This window comes from Cydia amplana, chromosome 22 (genome assembly GCF_948474715.1).
Source record: "Cydia amplana chromosome 22, ilCydAmpl1.1, whole genome shotgun sequence".
Classification (NCBI taxonomy): Eukaryota; Metazoa; Arthropoda; class Insecta; order Lepidoptera; family Tortricidae; genus Cydia; species Cydia amplana.
The window spans coordinates 4,488,488-4,510,082 of NC_086090.1; the positions used below are offsets into that span (position 1 = coordinate 4,488,488).

Sequence of the window (21,595 nt, forward strand, 5' to 3'; positions counted from 1 at the left end):
GCTGCGCCGCGCGGACGCGGCGGGACGCGGCGGGCCGCCGCGTTGCGCTGGGTCACATCAGTCGGATCGGACGTTAGGCAGCGAGCGTGGCGCGCGCGATGAGGGCGTGTTGAGAGCGCGGTCCGCGCGCGCCCTGTTTGAACAGTCATCGCGTCGGCATCACGCGGCGCTGCGTCGCGCTCTGTGTCTGGCCAAGCCTTTATGAAAGAAAGTTCTTGATACTTAATTGCATCATCCCTTCATATTCTCATTTCCTGTACATCACAACCGATATCCGATACGATACATCCTAACAGCTAACAGTCAATTTAAATTACCTGTAATTTCTCCAAATTGGCCCAAATTCCGAGACCAGTGCACTCAATCATCGTGCCATCTTCCTCCCACACGTGATGATGGAGTGAGAGGTGTATGGGCTATTAATCATCACTAAACGCCCGTGTTTCCTGTCGCCATGTTTTTTTGCGGGTTCTTAGAAGTTCCTAGACGGATTTGAATGATGAGGTCAAGAAATATGCTTCTTTTAAGCCTATTTTATTTTTTTATGATTTGTTACCTATTAAAACGCTTGACTCTTAGACTAATGTACTTATTATTTCACATGTTACAGTGAATGAATTAATTTATTTCAGATAAATATACAATACAATGAAGTCAAATAAAAAAGGCATGCGTGTAAGTTTAGTTAAGAGGAAAGTGGACCGACAGAAATATTTTCCATAATGTCAATATCCAAAGGGGAAAATGGGGACTATGTTTTGTATGAAGAAGCGGTCGTCCATTATCCTCCTTATTAACTGGACGGAACATGATATTTTGCGAAATTATGTCGACTTTCCTCGACTAGCTTATACTTACTCGACGAAATTAAACTCCAAAAGGAATCCCGAGAAACAAATTAGTTGCTGTTTGCAATTAATTGCAAAATTACACATTACTGCCACCAGAGATCCGAAACGAAATATGATACACACATTCGTACTGAACCTACGTACACTCGCATATTATAAAGTTTGCCGTAATAAAAGTGACTTTAATTCCACGTAATAAAGTCAAAAATTCTATAACACGAGCAAGTGAAATACGAGCTATGGTAAATAACTAGCCCATATTTGTCCACTTGAACGACTTTTCAGAACAAATTATTGCCATTCCACCCCCTCTTCGAAACTAGACCTAATTGACTAAACAATAAGGTCCATTTTCAAACGGACACAAAACCTCTTGTATATGAAGCGAATTCCCACTTTAAAAAAAGATATTATGACACAATCTGTCAAAAACCGCAATTATTGTTAATGGCGGATTGCGCACACGATAGTGATTAAATGTTATCTTTGACAGAAACCAGATACCAGGTACCGGATACCGATACCGAATTTCGACCAATTAACGTTTCGCGATAAACAAATTTGGGTGTAATTTCATAAGGATACTGTGAGTTATTGCGGTGTCAAATTGGCTTGTTTCGGTGCACATGCAACTGTGTAGTGGCCCTGGGAGGGTCCAAGCATGCTGCTGTATCCGAGTAGATTAGTAGAATCTTTTTCATGCTATTTTGTGGCTTACGGCTCGGCCACAACATTGAGCGACTTGCGACAGCGGCAGCGATAATCATAGGTTGGAGTTAGATACAGCGATCGGACCTTTCGTTCCCACCTATGGTTGTCGCTGCTGCCGCAAGTCGCTCAATGTAGTGCCCGAGCCGTCTCCCCAGATAATATCAACGCACATTCGGCAAAAGCCGATAGAAAAATAGTTATTTGTACAACAAGAGATCAAAGTTTGATATTTCTTCGAGTGCTTATTTTGAGTCCCGTGCAAGCGAAAGATTCTATAATTTTAAGTAGCAAAGTACCCTTGTTCGAGCTGCTGAGGTGAAAAAGTTTTTATGTCCCCGCAATAAGAGCGAAAAAGCCGTCGACGCGTTGGGAGTTGGGAGGCGCCGGCCGATGAGAGCCGACCCGAATGACGAATATTTCGCTTTTTATTGCGCGGACATAAAGCTTTTTCCTATCGGATTTTGCCGATTCCGCGTCGACATATGTGGTATGTGGTTATGTGGTAAAACCCTTAACCTTTCATAATTATGTCTGTGGTGATCAAAAATCGTGGGTGCACCTTGGTTGTGCTGTGCTGTATAGAGCAGAAAAAGTGTCCTATAAAAATAAAAATTGCAAAAAAGATGGTTGATAAGTTCCTAATAATCAGAGTAGCGCTAATCATTTTAACCAGAAAACCGTGGTGTTTAATATAAAATTAGTTTTACTTTATACGGTTTTCACATTGGATGCGGATCAAGCGCCGCATCAGTTTAATAACCGCGTTAGTAAAGGTAGCATTTTTAAACTGACTTTTTTTTAAAATAAAGGCATGAGTTTCATGCAACGGAAGTTGACGACAACTCATTGGCGCGTGCGAAAAACCAAAAAAAGCGTAAAAATATATGCGCCATGCTAGCACCTCATACTTTAACACCCAAATTTCATACAATGCCGTAACTTATGCTTATTTTGTATGGAATTATACCTTTTTTTAAATCAACGCAGTAAAACCGGTCCAAGCTGTTACACCGATGATCGTTTACCGAACGAAATTCAAAGATTTTTCGTCTTTATCTTTATTGCTCTTGCCTTATTAGAGGGACAGAGATGGATATACTAATTTTGATTTTTGAACGTCCAGCATACGTTTAATTCTGCTTTCGTGTCAGAAATTGTGCATAATTGAACCCTATCGCTTTGAAATAAAGTTCAAAATCAGGTGGGAAATATATTCCCTCTGCCTTATAAAAGGCTTAAATAGGAGTTTACACGTTAGTGGTTCTTGTAGAAGGTAAAGGGAATATATTGTGTTTATTATAGGGTTTCTTTTTGGGTCTTTGACATCTTAACGTGATAATGGTAGTTTTCGTAATGCTAAACTGTAGGTTTTGAGTTTTTGAGGTACCCTGTAGCCTGAAGGCTTGTTTGCAAATTTATCTGGTTATAATTACGATAGGAGTGTATATTTTTCCTATCAAAAGATTTTTTTAAACACGTCGATGGCGAACTGGCTCAAGAAATTACGTGACCTATTAAAACCTCATGTCATATTAAAAACAGTACGGCTACCATCAGTTTGTCACTGACATAAACGCCGTCGAGAACGTAATTTACTTTCTATACATCTCGCTCGCACTCGCATATTAGTGCAAACGGGATGTATAGAAAGTAAATTACGTTCTCGACGGCGTTTATGTCAGTGACAAGCTGATGGTAACCGTACAGGTGAAACTAAAAATCATACCAAACTATTATTATTCTCATTTACCCAAAGGTTAACTGGAAGAAATCCCTTAAAGGGATAAGTTCGCCTTTATACTGCCTATCCTGTGCCATACATTCGTGTTTTGTACAATAAAAGGTTTATACATACATACATACATACCTACTATGCGTAACCATACACTGGCAACCCTAACTTTAGTTTATTAGCACATCCCTAGTAGGTATTAACACATCGTTAGTTTCGCGGCAATTAGAACCCACCCGTGATTAGCAAAACCGACCGACGTATATCTATCTCGCTCTATCCTACGATAAAGCTGAAGTTTGAATACGTCCAATGTATTCTGACCTATCATTGGGTATGGTAGTTACGGACGTACGGGTCAAGTTATACTATCTCTATCCTATGGTTTTGAAAGTGACTGTCCAATGTATATTGACCTATGATTGGCTACTGTAGTTATAAACGCACGGCTCAAGTTATACTGAACGAATTTGTTATTCGCGATAGATTGACCATTCATGGATTACCTGTCACGATTGATACAATTGACTATGCGTGAGCCTTATTGCGAGGAGATATGGTCTATATCAGCTAAGGGTCATGTCAGACTGGATTTTATGGGTAAATGTATCGGGAATAGTCCTCGTTAGGCATGGTTAAGCCTGATTGCTAGTGTTTGATTCTGATCTGATTTGGTTTAGTGCTGTTAAGGCTCAGTAAATGACAGTTTACCTAGGTAACATAATATATGGTTGCATTTTGCATGTTTTTAATGATTAAATAAATTTCATGACACTATTCCATAATTCCATATAACGCAACTATATCACCGGCTTGACTATTTTAAGATAGTAAAGCACCTTTTCTACTGGACGAGCGTTCGCTTGCTCTCTGAAAAATCTGAAATGGATAGACGCATAACTATTCCATCATGTAAATACATCTGGCACTTGATTGTAGTAGTAGTAGTAGTAGTAGTAGTAAAACACTTTATTGTACAAAAAGAAACATAAAACATGAAAAACCACACATAATTTGTACAAAGGCGAACTTATCCCTTTCAGGGATCTCTTCCAGTTAACCTTTGAGTAATTGAGGGCGAATTTGGAGAACGGTAGACAACAAAACTGTACTAAACGACATAAAAAAACCTTAAAAAAGGTAGGTAAACCTTATATCCTACGATTTTAGTTAGTTTTTAATTTTATTTTAACACAAACATCACACACACACAGCCACCCGTAATTTTGGACATGGAAACCTCAAAATCTTAAGAAGAATAGGTCTTTCTTCTGTATTTATATTTAAATCACCCTTTTCGGGTCAACTAAATACCTACTTGAACCTCAAAAGGCGCCTTAACCAGCCTCACAAACGACCGAACAAGTTTATGTCCGTCCATAGGACACGTCCGTAAGGATTTCAATAAGAGACGACCATAATTTACAGTTATTATACGCGGTGACCCCGCAAAACACCCACCGGACCGGCGCGGGCGCTGTCAACAAAAAAACACCTAAAAATACACACGGGAAAAAAATAAAAAAATATCCAAATGAAAATCAACCTTAACTATAAAACTTTAGGGTTGAAAATAGAGTGGAGAAATTATGGGAGCTGCGAGCGTACGATACGAAAAAGGAGCTTTATTTCAGAAGTGAGAAAGCCTAAAGTGAATTATGGTAATGAATTCCAGTCACGCTCAAGCGATTTACAACCTTAAATTTTCACGTTACGGTTGAATTTAAATTGAGGTTATTTTTTATTTTTCATAAAAAGAACGATCTCGTTTGGCGGGCGTACCTGCGCGGACGCTGCTACATTCACAGCTTATTTTATCTGTTTCTTGTCTTATATATCTTGACCTCTACAATTGTAATAACAATTTTGTGGTTGGGGTCAAATTTATTTTGTTTTTTGGTATGTGCTGGTGAATAGTACAGATGGGCCTGTATTTATGGCGCCTACGGAACCACGTGGAATGGAAGTTAAAAACCTTGTTAGAAGTTCGGGGCGTTCTAATTTAGTCCGGTTTTTTACCGGAAATTCTGATAGGAGCTTAATTTAATCTGTAGTATCGTGACTGACTATAATGTAGGTAATACGTAAAGGGTCGAATCGAAAGCTATTTTTCTTACAAAATTACGTCGTTTTGTTCAAGTAATATCGTTATTCCTTTTAAATGAGACCCTGTTGAAGATATAAGATGATTTTATTTCAAGCAAAGTTACGCACCTATCCGTATTTGTATGATAGTCATTTTTCATATTTAATTTGCTATTTTGGTAAGCCAATATTTACGAGTAAGAATTACTCCTTGTAGTAGGTAATAATAAATACATTTGCTATTTGGCCGTCCATCCCTACAATTTTTATAAATGGGCGTTATTCATAAACGGCTACTAACTTAATCAGTTGATGATCGTCGTTTGTCCCTATCTGTCGTTATGCCATAGAGAGGGACAAACGATGATCATTAGCTGATTGACTTAGCAGACGTTTATGAATAACGCCGTAAATCTTTTAGAGTACCATTAGGTGCTTAGTGCTTACGAATGTCCAAACAAAACCACAATGTAATAGTAGATCACCAAAATAATATTTTAATTTAATAGGACTAATTTGATTATAAAACCACAAAAAGCCTACAATTCCGTATAAAATGCATCACGACACGATACGCTATCTGCGGTGTCAAATCGAAATCATATCACACAAATATCATTATCTGCTGCATCCATCATTCCTGTCCAGGGATTTAGATACGCCTCCTGTTAAGTGGCTATTACTGGCCATGTTACATGAACATACATGAACATTTGCGCGTAGGTGCTGGATTAGTACAACTAGATAAAGTTAAAAAGTTTTTTGTCAAAAAAAAAACATTTTTAAACTCGGATTACACGCATTTAGAGTGTTCGGGAAAAGAAGAGTCGTGGAATGTATTGGGCCCCGAACATTCCACGACTCTTCTCTTTCCGCACAGACTCTAGGATCAAATGAAGGTATGAAAACTATTTCCAGCTTGCTGGGAATTAATTCTTCGAAAAAAATCTAGTTTATTTGGCCTAAAATTTTTTACAAAGACTTTACTTGGCAACTTGGTTTTGTAAAACTTGTTTTAGACAGCACAGATTTATCAGCCAATGGAAATCTAGTTATTCGTCCAACTTAGCATCATAAATCCCCAATTTGTTCTCATAACAGTAAATAACACGAAGTAATAACCATTTAAAATGGTGATAAGTAACTAACTAACTTGGTCAAATATCAGACAGTTTACACGATCATAGAATAAATTATACGATATTCTGAGGCTATAAAAAACTGCGTGGGTGATGCTCCCAGAATACATGAATAACACATTATACGTGTAATGTAGAGAGGCAAAGAGCGAGCCTTATAAAAGGCAATTTGGGTATAGGTAAATATATAAGTTTCTGCCCGCGACTTTGTCTGCATGGAATGATAATGATTGATAAAAACTACCCTATGTCCTTTCCCGGGCCTGAAACTATCTCCATACCAAGTTTCATCTAAATCGGTTCAGCGGTTTAAGCGTAACAAAGTTACAGACAGACATGTTACTTTGGCATTATATTCTTAGACAACTGTTCAAATGTTACCTTGATCTTTTTAGGATTCCGTACCCAAAGGCTAAAAACAATAGAACAATACACTCCTTTTCTGGGGCAGTCGTGTAAAAACGGGACCCTTTTACTAAGACTCCGCTGCCCGTCTGTATTGTTGTTATTGAAATTTTTAGAGATGCCACGAATATTCGGCAACTATTCGGTATTCGGCCTATTCGGCCACTTTGCCGTATATTCGGTATTCGGCCGAATGTCGCCTACTATTCGACCGAATATCTGTTGCACCTACTTAAAAAGAAAAATTGCACAATAAAAATAACCAAAAACTATGTAGGTATATTTAGAATGTGTTCTTGGAAAGTTGTTAAATAGACCATTTTTTGAGCATTTGTTGATTAAAAAACATTTTATTTTTATCATGAGTCTGTTTTGTTTGACTCTATTCATTAATGCTGTTCAACAAAAATATATCTTAGCTAACGTCATCTAACGTTGAGCTTTGTTAGCGATCGGTTTTCATAAGAATTGTGACTCAAAATGTTCGCATGTCATGCCGAATATTCGGTATTCGGCCAAGAGAGAGGCCGAATATTCGTATTCGGTATTCGGCCAAAACCACTATTCGGGGCATCTCTAGAAATTTTCACAGATAATGATGTATTTCTGTTGCCCCTATAAGAACAAATACTAAAAATAAAATAAAATAAATATTTAAGTACGTCCCATACAACAAACGTGATTATTTGCCGTTTTTTGCGTAGGTAATGGTACGGACCCTTAGTGCGCGAGACCGACTCGCACTTGGCTGGTTTTTTTTGCTATCTTTTCCGTGAAAGAAACCACAGTGAAGCTGCATACATCTGCGAAAACATGTCAAATAAACCAAGATAATTTAGATAAATTTACGTTACCCTATGTGCAGAATTCTATAAACCCTTGTAAAAATAAGTTGACGACTTATTTATAAAATCCTCAATAAAACGGATCGATGTCAACAAGATACGTTATCGTATCACTTATCAGGAAGACATACAAATCACACCCGTTCCTGTTGTCAAGATTGGGCTAAACGCCGTGTTTACACGAGTTATCTCGTACGTTCATGTAACAGTAATGACACAGATTACTATTGAATGGAACAGGTAAAGCTACTCGCGGTTACCAATATAACTGAGGCGGGTATGTAACTTAGTTTGACTGTCTATATTTTCGTCTCAAATATTTTGGAGCATCGTTTCTAAAGGATTCGTCACACAGGCGCTTTTACATATAAAACGCTCACGCCTCGCCTGGAAAACGCGCCTGTGTGACGGAACCCATGGACCTAGAATATTACGGACGGACTGTCACCTAAGACAAACTGTGACACTGCAATGGCGGACGGTTTGAATGTGTGCGTGTAGACGAGTGTTACCATGTAACACAAATTCTCCCCTAATGGTGAAACAGTTATTTTTAATATCGTCCTCGTTTTCAAATAAAAAAATAGGACAGTTTTACGTCAGACTGGTAATTTCCCGATACTAAGGAGCGATACTTAACGTTTGTTTGTTATGTATTACATTTTTTTTTGTTGAAAACTAGATATGTTTCAAGTTAAATGAATAAATTAAAAAAACATGACGAACTGATTTCATTACGATGCTAAATATCATTAGGTATTGAAAATAATGTTTGCACAATTACTTTGTGCAAACATAAAGAATAGTATTTAATTTATACATTTAACTTGAAACATATCTGGTTTTCAACAAAAAAATTATAATACATAACAAACGTTAAGTATCGCTACTTAGTATCGGGAAATTACCATATCGACCTAGTTTGAAATGCACAATCAATAATTTAACCATTTACCTAAATGATCTCTTAATAAATAATGATTTAATAAGAAGGGTATCAATTACCCTACTTTCGGGAAATTACCCTATTCATGTTACTGGTCACACTCCTGTTTTGCAGTTTGATAATTTATAAACAACAAATTATCGTGATTTTACGTACTAATTGATAAACTTAAGTATGAAAAGTTATTCCGTGACTTTTTTTCTTTCGATCGGTACAATTCTAGCAGGAATTAACTACGCATGCCGCCATATTTTTATATTTTTCTTCGACATGTTTACTTCAATGACGTTTCGATTCGTCTGACGGCAAACTGGTGGATGTGGGCTGTCAATGTGTGTGTGTCACGCGTAAATACTTAGAAACTGGTGGATGTTGGAATCACAGTTGTGTTGTAAGCGAAACTCTGTCCGTAATATTATAGGTTCATGACGGAACCTTAATACTTGCGTCCCTTTTATCTATTAACGTAAAAGACCTGACTGACTTAAATCAACGCACAGCCCAAACCACTGGGACTAGAAAGTCCAAATTTGGCAAGTAGGTTCCTTATAAGGTCTAGGGGTCCACTAAGAAAGGATTTTTCAAAATTCATCCCCTAAATGGGTGAAATGGGGGTCCAAAGTTTGTATGGGGAAAATATACTAATTCACGGGTACGAAGTCGAGGGCAACAGCTAGTAAGAAATAAAATTCAAAATGTATTCCGTAAGAACAGGTTATAAATTTGTTCTTTTGACACTGACCGATCACATCTATAACAAATACAAATCAAATTGATAACCTGTTATTACAATCAGAATACGCCTCCAGGGCTTTTTACACAAGTCAATACAACAGAAAAGTATAAATAAGTATCAGTAGCCATAAAAATGTACAAAAAACACATTCAAGTTTCATATGTCATCCTACTGGACATATCTCGAGCATCGCTCTTGTGGTGTTGTAATTAGGGGTATAATCGATTGATTGGCAGCCATGTTGGATTGTCAGATGCCAAGATAAGGGTAATTAAGGTTCTTAAGGCAATGGTATTGGCTATCAATTATATTAAAGGTAGTGAAAAATTGTAAGCTTAAAGGACAGGGTTTTGAACAATTATTGCTAAGGTTAGTGCACACGTGACAATTGTCATGGCAGGTGCGTATGTGACAAAGATGTTTTTAATAGCATTGTCGATAACGTGTATTTTTTGTTCAATTACTTTTTTCGTTAGAAAATCTATGTTTTACGTATTAAGAATCTGGACTTTCATACATTATCCCTTTAGCGGGCAAGGCTCAAAAAAATCCTCAATTCAAGCCTCATCGCCAATCTATAGCACAAACAATTTTGTACAAGAAAAAAATACAAAAAGATGATGTTATAGGGTGGTCTTTTTTGAGACCCTTGCCCTATAAAGGGTTATACTGTTTTAGAACAATTCGTCTGCTTAGCTTTTGCTTTTCGTCGCATATGTCATCATATTGTCAATAGCGTAGTTGTTATTGATAACTTATTATAATTTGGGTAGTTTCTAGTTCTGTCGAATTACAAACTGAAAAACATCACGTTATGTATATTTAGGATTAACTTCTAAGATCCCTATAAAAATATTGGCGTGCATACTTTGAACATATCGCCCTACAAACAAGCCTATGTTAAATACACTCAAATGTGCAGTAATCTTTATTTAGACGTACCTTTTGAAGCGTATCGTTGGATGCAAAATACATTTTTATTCAATTCCTTGCCTATTTTAATATGAAATGTAACTATAACCATTGCCTTTTTAGTACGTAGTTATTCATGATATTAACATATCGATTAAAAATGTATCGATGCTTCAATTTTATTTGTTTACTATGGTCACAGAAATTGAAATAGAATACATGTTTAGTTTGGTATGGATTTATTTAGGAAACAATGAATAAGTATGACCATAGTTGTTAAACTTAACCTTAACTAAATAATACCTGCCACTAATCTTAAATTTCAATTTAATACAAGCCTTTTTTACATCCTTGCAAAACATCGAACATTACCATAAGTATCATAACCCTAAAATTAACACCTGTCAACACCATGTATCAATAATGTAATTAACACACTAACGCATTACCCATCTTGCGTAATCTAGAACATCTGACGGCTCCTTAATTGGACATGTTCATTCAAATTCAATGTTTCATTGCATTTTTTTAGCATATGAAGGGTCCACGGAAAGAACATGTCTAGTCACATTTTTCGGAAAATGAGATTTTTATCTCAAAATGAAGAGCTCTTAATGAACTATTAGTTATGTCTTTTGCTACCACTGTATAATAAATGTAACACAACTTTATTTTTTGTTAAATAATACCTGGTCACGGGATTACCATACGTTTTGACATTGTTCCAAATTTTAAAACCGCGAATACTCAAAATGTTACTAGTGTGACTAGACATGTTCTTTCCGTGGACCCTTCATATTGCCTAATTAGCATTTACGTCGTAACGTAATCGCCAATACTACGCGAAGTCTTAAGGATGACTGTCATTAGACCGGGCCGTGCCCGGGCCGGAGCTTCCAGAGCTTCCAGGGCTTCGTTTGCTATGGAAAGCATCATGTGATCACGTCATCTGACATAGAAAAGTAAGCGCCGGAAGCTCCGGCCCGGACAAGGCCCAGTCTACGTGAGTCATCCTTTAAGCTCAACCGCCTATGGCCTTAAGGGGCCCACTGATTACCAGTTCGCCGGACGATATCAGCCTGTCAGTTAAACGCAAAAAGTGACAGTTCCGAACAAATGACAGGCTGATATCGTCCAACGAACTGGTAATCTGGGGCCCCTTCATGTTCACCTTTTCTACGAAAAAACACTCAATAGCTTGTAGTGTATAAAGAGCAACAAAATTTTAACATTTCAGTTTTTTGCATTTACATACGATAGTATATCATTCGTGAAGATACAAGATAGCTGACATAAGTTCTTCGGTTGTATAAATTAAATTCTTATCGTGTCGGCACGTACGTATATCGCTTTTTATCGATAATTTAATTAACATGGGCATATCGTCGTTGTAATCGGTATCGTTATTCTATTGAATTTGTCTCCACCTTTCGCAAATGTTTCTGCAATTACTGTCCTTTATAGTTCTGTATTTATCATTATCACATGTCGTGGAAAAAATATGTGTTGCTACATATCGATTTTAGACTTTATTATTACAGTTGAAGGTTGAAATTAGATTGTATTTTTATTGCAATTAGTTTCTTCTTCTTGTTGCAACATTGTATGAAAAGACATATCTTAATGTAATTAAAAACACGAGGCTATTTTATGACACAACGGTGTCGAAGTAATTAAACTTTTTTTTAATTATGTCTTTGATATTTTTTGCAAAGCATTTACGTATAGCACATTAATTTCAGTTTAACTGAAACATATCCCTTAATAGGATAAGTTCAAATGTTTGTTCAATGAAGCGTAATAAATAGGAAACCAGTAGAAGTAGAAGTTAGGAGAATTAGCCAACTTTGAAACTAGTGACTTTATTTCAAGGCATAACAAAATTGTTTCTAACTTCATTGTTTTCGTATTTCTTAAAACAATTGGCGCTTACGTTAAATTTGTGTCGGACCGTTCAAAATAACGTAAACGACAGTAGCCCTTTTTGTCCGTCTCGACACAAATGTCCCGATACGTCGATAGCTGATTAAATTCCAAAACGTCGTGTTTTGACAGCCCGCCATGTTGCGTTTGACATGGCCGTAACAAGAATTTAATCAACGCTTCCGTTTGTAAAAATTCCGTGCGTGCCCTGTTTAGGGTTGTCACTTTGGGATATCTGTTTTTTTAATACTCGATGCAAACAAGCATACGGCCCGCCTGATGGTAAGCAATTACAGTAGCCTATGGACGCCTGCTGCTGCAGTTCCAGAGGTGTATGCCGATATTATTCGGTAATATTGGAAACATAATTTAACCAGCCAGGGATCGGATACCGGTATTTTTTGTATGGGAACGGGAACGGTATTTTTTCGTTCTTTGCTAATTACTTCATTTCTAATTGAGCAGTCTAATAATACGAAGTCGTAACCTAAAAACACAACTGAGTCCTACATTTCGAGTATAAAATAATTCGAAAAATTTGGTTATTTCTAAGTTTTTGCAAAAAACCGGTTCCGATCCCTGTAACCAGCACACCAGATTGGTCTTTAAATACCTATTTCCATTTCTGCTATCTTGATACCATGTGTAAAAAAAAGAAATATGACTATTTTTTTTGTCAAATATCTCTTATTGCCCAAACTGACCACTGGTTCCCAAACTAAACAAATATTCGCCGAGCACGAGCACCATTTCTTCCGTCAAACAAGGCCGTTAGCGCCCCCTGGTGGTACCGTGTAATTGTTACAATCCAAAAGGAGCATAATTGGTCGCCGCGGGCATAATGCTCCGGTGAGTCAGGGTTCTCAGCTCGTTGAAACTAAAAAATATAGTTTTTAAAGCTGTTTTTAGTATTGGTGGCAAATAAGCGTACATGCTGATGGTAAACGGTTGCCGTAGCTTATAGACGCTTGCCCCCTTCCAAAGAGAGCATAATTGGTCGCTTCGGGCATAATGATTCGATGAGTCAGGGTTTGTCAGTTCTCAGCTTGTTATGTACAACACTAAACGTATTTTATTTTTATACAACGTCGGTGGCAAACAAGCATGAGCCTGATGGTAAGCGATCACAGTAGCCTATGGACGCCTGCAACTCCGGGCGTGTTACACGCGCGTTGCGGAACCTTACTGGTTTTTTAAGCTGTTTTTATTACCACTTAGTGGAAAATAAGGGTTGTACCCTAATGGTAAACGGTTGATGTAGCTTATAGACGCTTGCTACAGGGGTGACCCATGCCTCATACAGTTTATTGTGAAGATCTTGGCAGGGAGGAGGGATTTTTAAGAAAATGACGAGACTAGAGTCGGGTCAGGTGGCCTAGCGGTAAGTGCGTGCGACTTGCAATCCGGAAGTCGCGGGTTCGAACCCGGCTCGTACCAATGAGTTTTTCGGAACTTATGTACGAAATATCATTTGATATTTACCAGTCGCTTTTCGGTGAAGGAAAACATCGTGAGGAAACCGGACTAATCCCAATACGGGTCTAGTTTACCCTCTGGGTTGGAAGGTCAGATGGCAGTCGCTTTCGTAAAAACTAGTGCCCACGCCAATTACTGGGATTAGTTGTCAAGCGGACCCCAGGCTCCCATGAGCCGTGGCAAAATGCCGGGATAACGCGAGGAAGATGATGACTAGAGTCGGGTCAGGCTTTAATCAATAAACTACGTGTTCAATACCTATTAAAATCAAGTCGTATACAACAACTTTACTTAGGATTAATGATAATGACAGAGTACAATGGTTCAGCACTGACTACAAACAAAGTGCAAATATATAAACAATCTAGTACTCTGTCTGTATCAAGCGAAATTCACTCGTATCTCTTACCAATAATTTATTTACTATATCGTTCTTTAGAAGTTGGTCAAGACAAACACATCCCCTTTCGATCCTAAGTTGATTTGTCTCCACAAACATTTGTTCTGGTCAATCAAATGGTTCTTTCCTTACACACTTATTTTTTTAGGGTTCTGTATTAGAATTTTGCCAAATGCAACCCTATTGGTCTTTATTAATTTTATTATCTGACTTTCTAGTTGTCATAGTATATTATAATTATAACAGATATATAATAATAATATACTAGCGACCCTACCGAATTTACACAAAACCTTTACAAATTATACACCAAAACCTTCTTCAAGAATCACTCTGTGAAAACCGCATGAAAATCCGTACAGTAGTTTTTGAGTTTATCGCTAACATACAGACAGACAGACGCGGCAGGGGACATAATATGTATTGATATTGATTGATGAAGTAGCGATGGGCGAGTCGAGTTATCTGATTCAAATAATTCGAATCAGCCTACAGATGAGTTAATTCGAATCAAGACTATGGGCAATTCGAATCAACTCGACCACTAGCTAACTCGGCGAGTGAATCGCCAATTCGCCAACTCGCCGAGCCGAGTCAACGCTATCACACTGCCGCTTGATTCGCCATCCCAAGTATCCCAACTCGAGTTCACTGCTAGTATGGCCATTCAAAAATAAACCTTAATTCCGTGCCTTAAGGTTCTTTTTACAACAACTGCCGCGTAACTCGCCGTCTCAACTCGCTCCGCGCCTGTGCCTGTGACCTTGTCGCGAACCACGCGAATCGTCGAGTCGAGTCAACTCGATTTTGAATTCGAATCAGCGGCCGAATCAATTCGAATGATTCGAATTGAAAAAAAGTGGACTCGTCACATCGCTATGATGAAGTACCATATAATTTACCGTTCAGCGCATTGCCATTGAAAAACCATATAGACCACCAAAAAAACCACAGGTGCATATGGTTCCCAAGATACAGGCTCGGCCTAGTTTGGGGACCGCTGTCTATTTGTTTTGATGTAATGTTTTTTGCCTCATTTTCTTATAATTTTTTCATTTGTCGTAACTTCCAAAGCGGGGTAATTTTGAAAGAACAGAACATAACCTCTTCATACTTTAGTAATAGTAACACTTACGCTCGAGATTGTGGCGCGTGAATATAGTACATCAATGAGATGAGTTTTTCATTATTTTGTTTCACTTTTTTTACCTCGATTATTTTATTTCGTCAGCGCCAACCCTACTGCGCGCATGGTCGGTTGCACACTTACTTGTGGGAATCACGCCGTGTCTAGACACCTTTTTACGCTTTTTTCAATACTGCCTACTTTCTCTACGTACAATCTGTAATCATATGTAATCTGTGGTAATCCGTTATCATACACCGATCGAGTGGTGTTCGAATTTTTAAAATTTGAACCTTATTTCATTAGCCTCAGTGCTTCTCGGGTATAGGTATTGGTGCGAGCGAGATGTAATGAGTAATGCTGAATAAATATCAAATCAAGAACATTCTGAATGTTGCTCTGGGTTGTAATGTGGGATTTCAGGTATTTGATGTACCTATGCTACTGAGAACCGTTTGTAATAGTATCCACCATTATCAGCCTGCATCTATCCAGTGGTATATAATATATATTTTTAGACAATGTTGTAGGATCAGTTGATGATTTGGTGTATAAGGTCAATTAGGGTACGTGGGTCATACCAGTAATGGCTCCTCTACACGATGGGCCAACGCCGCGGCCACTCCAAGGGACGCATTTATGCGTTAGAGGGAGCAAGTGATATTGCTATCTCATTCTACCGCATGGCTGCGTCCCTTGGAGTGGCCGGCGTTGGCCCATCGTGTAGAGGAGCCATAAGGCTGGCCTTCACATTAGGGCCTGTTGACACATTGATTAGTGTTTGTTGCGAGTCCATACATTTGCTATACTTGCGTTTAGGGACAAATGTAACTCGCAATAAACATTAACCAATGTGAAGACTAGCCACACTTTTTCCATAAACTTTGACAGATTTTTTTTTATGAATGAATGAATGAATATGATTTATTTCAGGACAAGTCCCGTATTATGTTAGTTACAAGTTAGGTACTTAAAGTTATGCTTTCATACCAAACCCACCTTCAATGAAGAGATAATAATATCAACGACTAATACCTCTATCTCCCCCAAAACAAACCTAAAAACAAATGAAACACGATGTCCAGGAATCTCAAACACAAGTACCTATGGAAACCCAATCAACCATCCAATAATGACCGATGTAAAAAACCTGATACGCCACCACTTCTCAATTACAAAACATCTTATCTCCCATACAAACTCTAACTACTTACGACTTTTCCAAAAATAGGTAAAAGTACTTACGAAACGACCTATCTCCCATATAAAACTACACATCTTACGACTTTTCGAAAAATAGGTGAAAGTATCTGCGTAGTTCAAAACGACGGATGTATAGAGCAAGTCAAGGGCGCTTACGAGGTTTTGGAGTGAGCTGGTAGGAATAGGGATGTGCCCCTGTTTGGGGTAAACACGTGCAAGTGGGGCTAACTGATTCGGACTCATCCAATTACGAGCCTCCTTATGTCTGTCTGGGGCACTATTCTCAGTTCTGATAGCCATCGACATTACATGATAAAAATCTGTGTAATGTTTGATGACCCATCTAGTGTTAGTAAATTAATAATTCTATTTGGTACCTTAAGAGTAGTTAAGTGTATTATATTTCTGTTATACATGTTTTAGTAAGAGCTGTTAAGGAAATAAGTGAATGTCCTTGTAAACTTATCTCCTGCTCACTTATTTATGTTTGCTTTCCAAATAAATAAATAAATGTATCCGGAAGACGATGGAAAATAAAAATAATAAAAACATCTCGTTCAGATGCTTAGCCACTACCACAATTCACAACATTTTTCAATAAAAATCTTAAAAAATATATGTCACTAGGCTGGTGTAAGTAATTGCTGCTCTTGTAACAATGTTGGTCTTAGGGCTTCCAATACCGGGATCCCGGGATCCCGTCCTTTTAAACGCATTTTTCAATACCGGTATTTTTAAAGGCAATACCGGGATCCCGGTATTTTAAAAAATGAGGGAAATGCGCAGTATAAACCCTTTAAATCCATTATATTCGGTTGTATCAAAAAGCTTACTAAACGTCAGACGCATCTAGAGTTAGACCAAGAAAAGTCTGCAACGATTTTGATAGCACGCGCAGTGCAAGTATTATATTAAACTTCTATGAAATTATGACGTACATATAACACTTGCACTGCGTACTGCATATGCTATCAAAATCGTTGCAGACTTTACTTGGTCTAACTCTAACTGGTCTCTAGCCCGCATTTTATTATTGAAACAAGATCGTTGGCTAAGGCGTCAGATAAATATTTGGTGGTTGGTGGTGGATGAATCCTGAAGTTATGTGAGTGATGAATATGATGATAGTGACATTAAATTTAACATAATTAGTTCTTATAATTTTATCAAAAAATAAAACGAAAGAGCAAGGATAACTGTAATAATGGCAAACCAATTTTGACGGAAATTTGAAAAAATGTTGTCTGGTTGGTTAAGTTGGACTACAAATGTGACTTGTGAGGTGAAGTCAACAAATTGGATAAAATTATTGCCAACCTGGAGTGTGAAATAAAATTATTGCAGATGGCGGCATTGATTGTTTATTGTTGTAATAGCTTTTAGGACATATCTGGTATTCCAGTGAGCCTTTCTAATTCCACTTTTTAATAAAACTATATATTTTTAAGCGATTCATATCCAATACCGGGATCCCGGGATCCCGATTGACGAAGACAGTTTCGGTATTAATACCGGTATTGTGAGAAGTCCGGTATTTGGAAGCCCTAGTTGGTCTATCCGAGTTATCAAAGGCCATACAGTGTCCTGGGATCAATGCCTCAGGCTAATTTAGGTTTAGGTAATCATTGGTTTTTGTATTGCATATTTTGAAAAAATCAAAGTTACCGTAGAAGCATACATACATTACTACTTTTGGTAGAAGTAATATAGCAACGCTGTCTAACGATGTGGTTGCTTCATAAATGAAACCGGTAGATTAGCGACCACTTAATATTACATGTCACCTACTTTGCTATATACCATTAGGTGTTCAGGGTATGGTCCTTTGTTCTGGTAATGTGGTAAACCTCGGTTTAGGTTCAGTTCACCAAGTCAAGTATCAAGTATTTCAGAGATTTGTGACATATTTGTCCAAAGCATCTCAAAAGCTTCAATATGGTTGGCATTTGTGATCTGCTTTCATTTAATTTAGCTTTTTTTTTTTTTTATTTATCACAAAGTACACAACAATTTTTAACAATTTATATTCCTCGCCAAACTGCGATTGCGGTTGCAGTTGCATTAATAATTGGACAAAATCTTCTGAACTATGAAATTGCTTCGAAGTACAGTAAGCTATAGAGACCTGACCCCCTTGCAAACAAGTTTCTATGCAGAGGGTCAGTTATCTCTGCAACTTACTGCTCACGTTTCGATTGTCGAGGGACATGTCGACTCAGAATATCCCCCCGACAATATCACTTAAGGTGTCGAGATTTCAAACGGTCCATTGGTTCAGTAATGGCACAAATAGAGGAAATTCGGCATTTGGATTAATGTAAGCGGAAACCTGATTTGTTATCGCCTATTATAACATCTCGGTACGAAAAGGACTTAAGTATTAAGTTATTTTTATTGTTAACTGGCATTTTGTAAATATTTTGTCTATTTTATTCTGAATAAGTTTGAGTTGATCTGGATTCTTGATGCTAATAAAGTTGTGACATTTTAAAACTGATGGTTAATTTCATTATTTGTATGTAAATCGCATGATTCGCATGGGTGAATAACTAAACATGAAAACATATTAATAAAATCAAATGTATTAGTATTAACGGTGTTCACATATAAATAATATTGTAGACATAAAGCACATCTTCAATTTAGTAATTTAATATTTATTGATTTTATCATTTTTGTTTCAGGAAAAGTCAGGAGAGCCTTACTCGGGCAAATTATCGGTGAAGTCGGATCTTAGTCCTGTTTTTGGTAAGTTTACAATTTTCTTTTTACAACTAGAACTGTAATATGTTACCAATATGTATATTCGTCTATTTAAATGATATTTCTGGATTATATGAGATCACAATATATATATATATATATAAAAACTAGAACTTAACTGACAACTAGACTTTAGTTGGGTCAGTTGGGTGGTTGATTAGGAGTGTCTGCATGTTAACTCTTAAAAGACACTTCTCCACAATAGTCTAAAAAATCTTTCATAACAATGCTGCCCCGTAAGGACGTGAAATTGATTTTGTTCATGTGTAAAAGTTTTATTTAATATTTGGTATTTAACATAGCCTCCTGAGACCCAGAAGCAGTTGTTTTGTTTCTGAATTTGGAACCCTTAGTTACTCAATGAAAGTTCAAAATATTTTTTGGAATATGTACAAAAATTTGTACGCAGGGTCTTAGGAGGATAGTAGTCAATTTTACAACTACATTACCTCTAAATTATAAACGATGTTAGTCTCTTCAATACTCTTAAAACCAAAAGCTAGTTAACCCTTTCATCACCCGTAGTGATGTGAAATTGATTCCGAAGGTGGGAATTATCGCGTCCCCGCCATTACCGGGAATTATGTATGTTTTATCCGAGGCTTATAATCATCTGTCACTATTCTTACATTTTCGTGTAATGCCCAGCTACACCTCTGTAGGGATGCGATATCGATATTTTGTATCGATGATTTAATAAAATATACCGGTATGTATGTCATATGTCACCTACTTAACCCACTTAAAAATCTCAAAAAATATAAGAATCATATTTAAAAATATGTGTTAGGTTATTTATTACCGTTTATTTAATACTACTGTTGTAATATATCTGTAAACGTTAGGTAGCAAATCCTTTATGATATTTTGATACTTCAGCTTTAAAAATGTATAATGTTAGACTTAAAAAAAACCTGTATTTTGAAACGTATCAAAGTCGTAAATTCTCTTTTATTTATTGTATAAAACAATAACAATAAATAAATAACCTATTTGAACTATTAATTATGCTTCGTTCGTAAGTCAATACTTAATGTGGTCATTAAACGTTAACATTCACTGCCAAGAACCCGCTAGGTGGGTTCATTTTGTATTGGAAATGGGACGTTAGGCACTGAAAGTGTTAATAAACTTTAATTGACGATGGAAAGGGCTGTAAAAGCAGATTTTATATGGCAATCATTATGCCAAGTAAATACGAAATTACAATGCCGTTAATAGGTATTTATTTCTAAAAATATAGTCAATTTAAGTTTCTGTACTTATGAAATTTTCACAGCAAAGCGTTGTTTTGTTCTAGTGTGAACTAAACCTAATTAGAATCTTAAGGACTCAAATCTTTAAGGATATTTTAGCATTTTGATTTAGAAGAGAAAAATGGAAGAAGGAGGGAATTTCCTCCAGTCATTTGGACGTCTTCTGAGAACTAAGTAAATTTCATAGTTTTCTACTGTTCATGAACATGAACAGGAACACCTAATATGAATGTTCCTGCTCGAATTCAAATATTTTCCTAAAGGAACCTTACCTTTCTCAAATACAACAAAGGGAAACATTCCATTTTTGACCGCAGCTGCACTACTGGTACGGAACGCGTCGCTGTTACTGTCAATTTCCATAGTAAAATGAACAGTAGTGCAGCTGCGGTTGGAAATGGACTGTCACCTAAACGTATATCTAACCCCAAAAAGCTCTGAAATTATCGACTCGATGAATCCACTTCCCATCACTAGCGCTCGTTATTTGTTGTTATTAGTGTTGTTTTTTGTTATTTTTTCCCCGGGATTTCGAAGTAACCGGTTTGGGAGCTAATCTGATCAGCTCACCACGACTCGGGTGAAAAAACGTGCTGCGTAGGGTTAGTACCTGAGACGTTTGGATTCTCTCTGCTGTGTTGGTATGTGAGGTGTTAATGCTTCGATTATTTGTTTAATGAGTGAGATAGGCTAGCTTTATTATTTTGGTTCTGATTAGGTAGATATAGACGAAGTCTAAGCTTAAACGATTTACTTTTAAGTATTTAAACGTTTTGATAACGTATCTGTACAGTCACGCACCGTGATTGTTACGTCATTTAGGGTTCTAGCTAAATTGGACATTCCATAGCGTAAGTATGGAACAACCAATTTAGCTAGGACGCTAAATGGCCTAACAATCGCGGAGCGTGATGGTACAAAATGTACAAATACGGCCCTATGACCGAACCCTGTGGGACCCCCAGCCAAAAGTCAAGTTTTGGCAACCCTGCAAAAGGTGTATGTATCCGTTTAAGGCCCGTCCGAGGTGTGAGTTATGGGCCACAATTAAATCCGCGACGCCATGCTTGCACGTAATTAGACATT

General features: G+C 37.2%; 1 protein-coding gene across 2 annotated transcripts in view; it reads left to right on the forward strand.

Moving 5' to 3' along the window:
• The window catches only part of LOC134658383 (protein pangolin, isoforms A/H/I/S), a 227,915-nt gene that overhangs the window by 107,437 nt on the left and 98,883 nt on the right, over window positions 1-21,595 (forward strand). For both annotated transcript variants that reach the window (XM_063514062.1, XM_063514061.1), the window contains exon 3: window positions 19,175-19,238. In XM_063514062.1, the coding sequence (XP_063370132.1) occupies window positions 19,175-19,238 (64 nt within the window). The remainder of the gene's footprint in view (window positions 1-19,174; window positions 19,239-21,595) is intronic.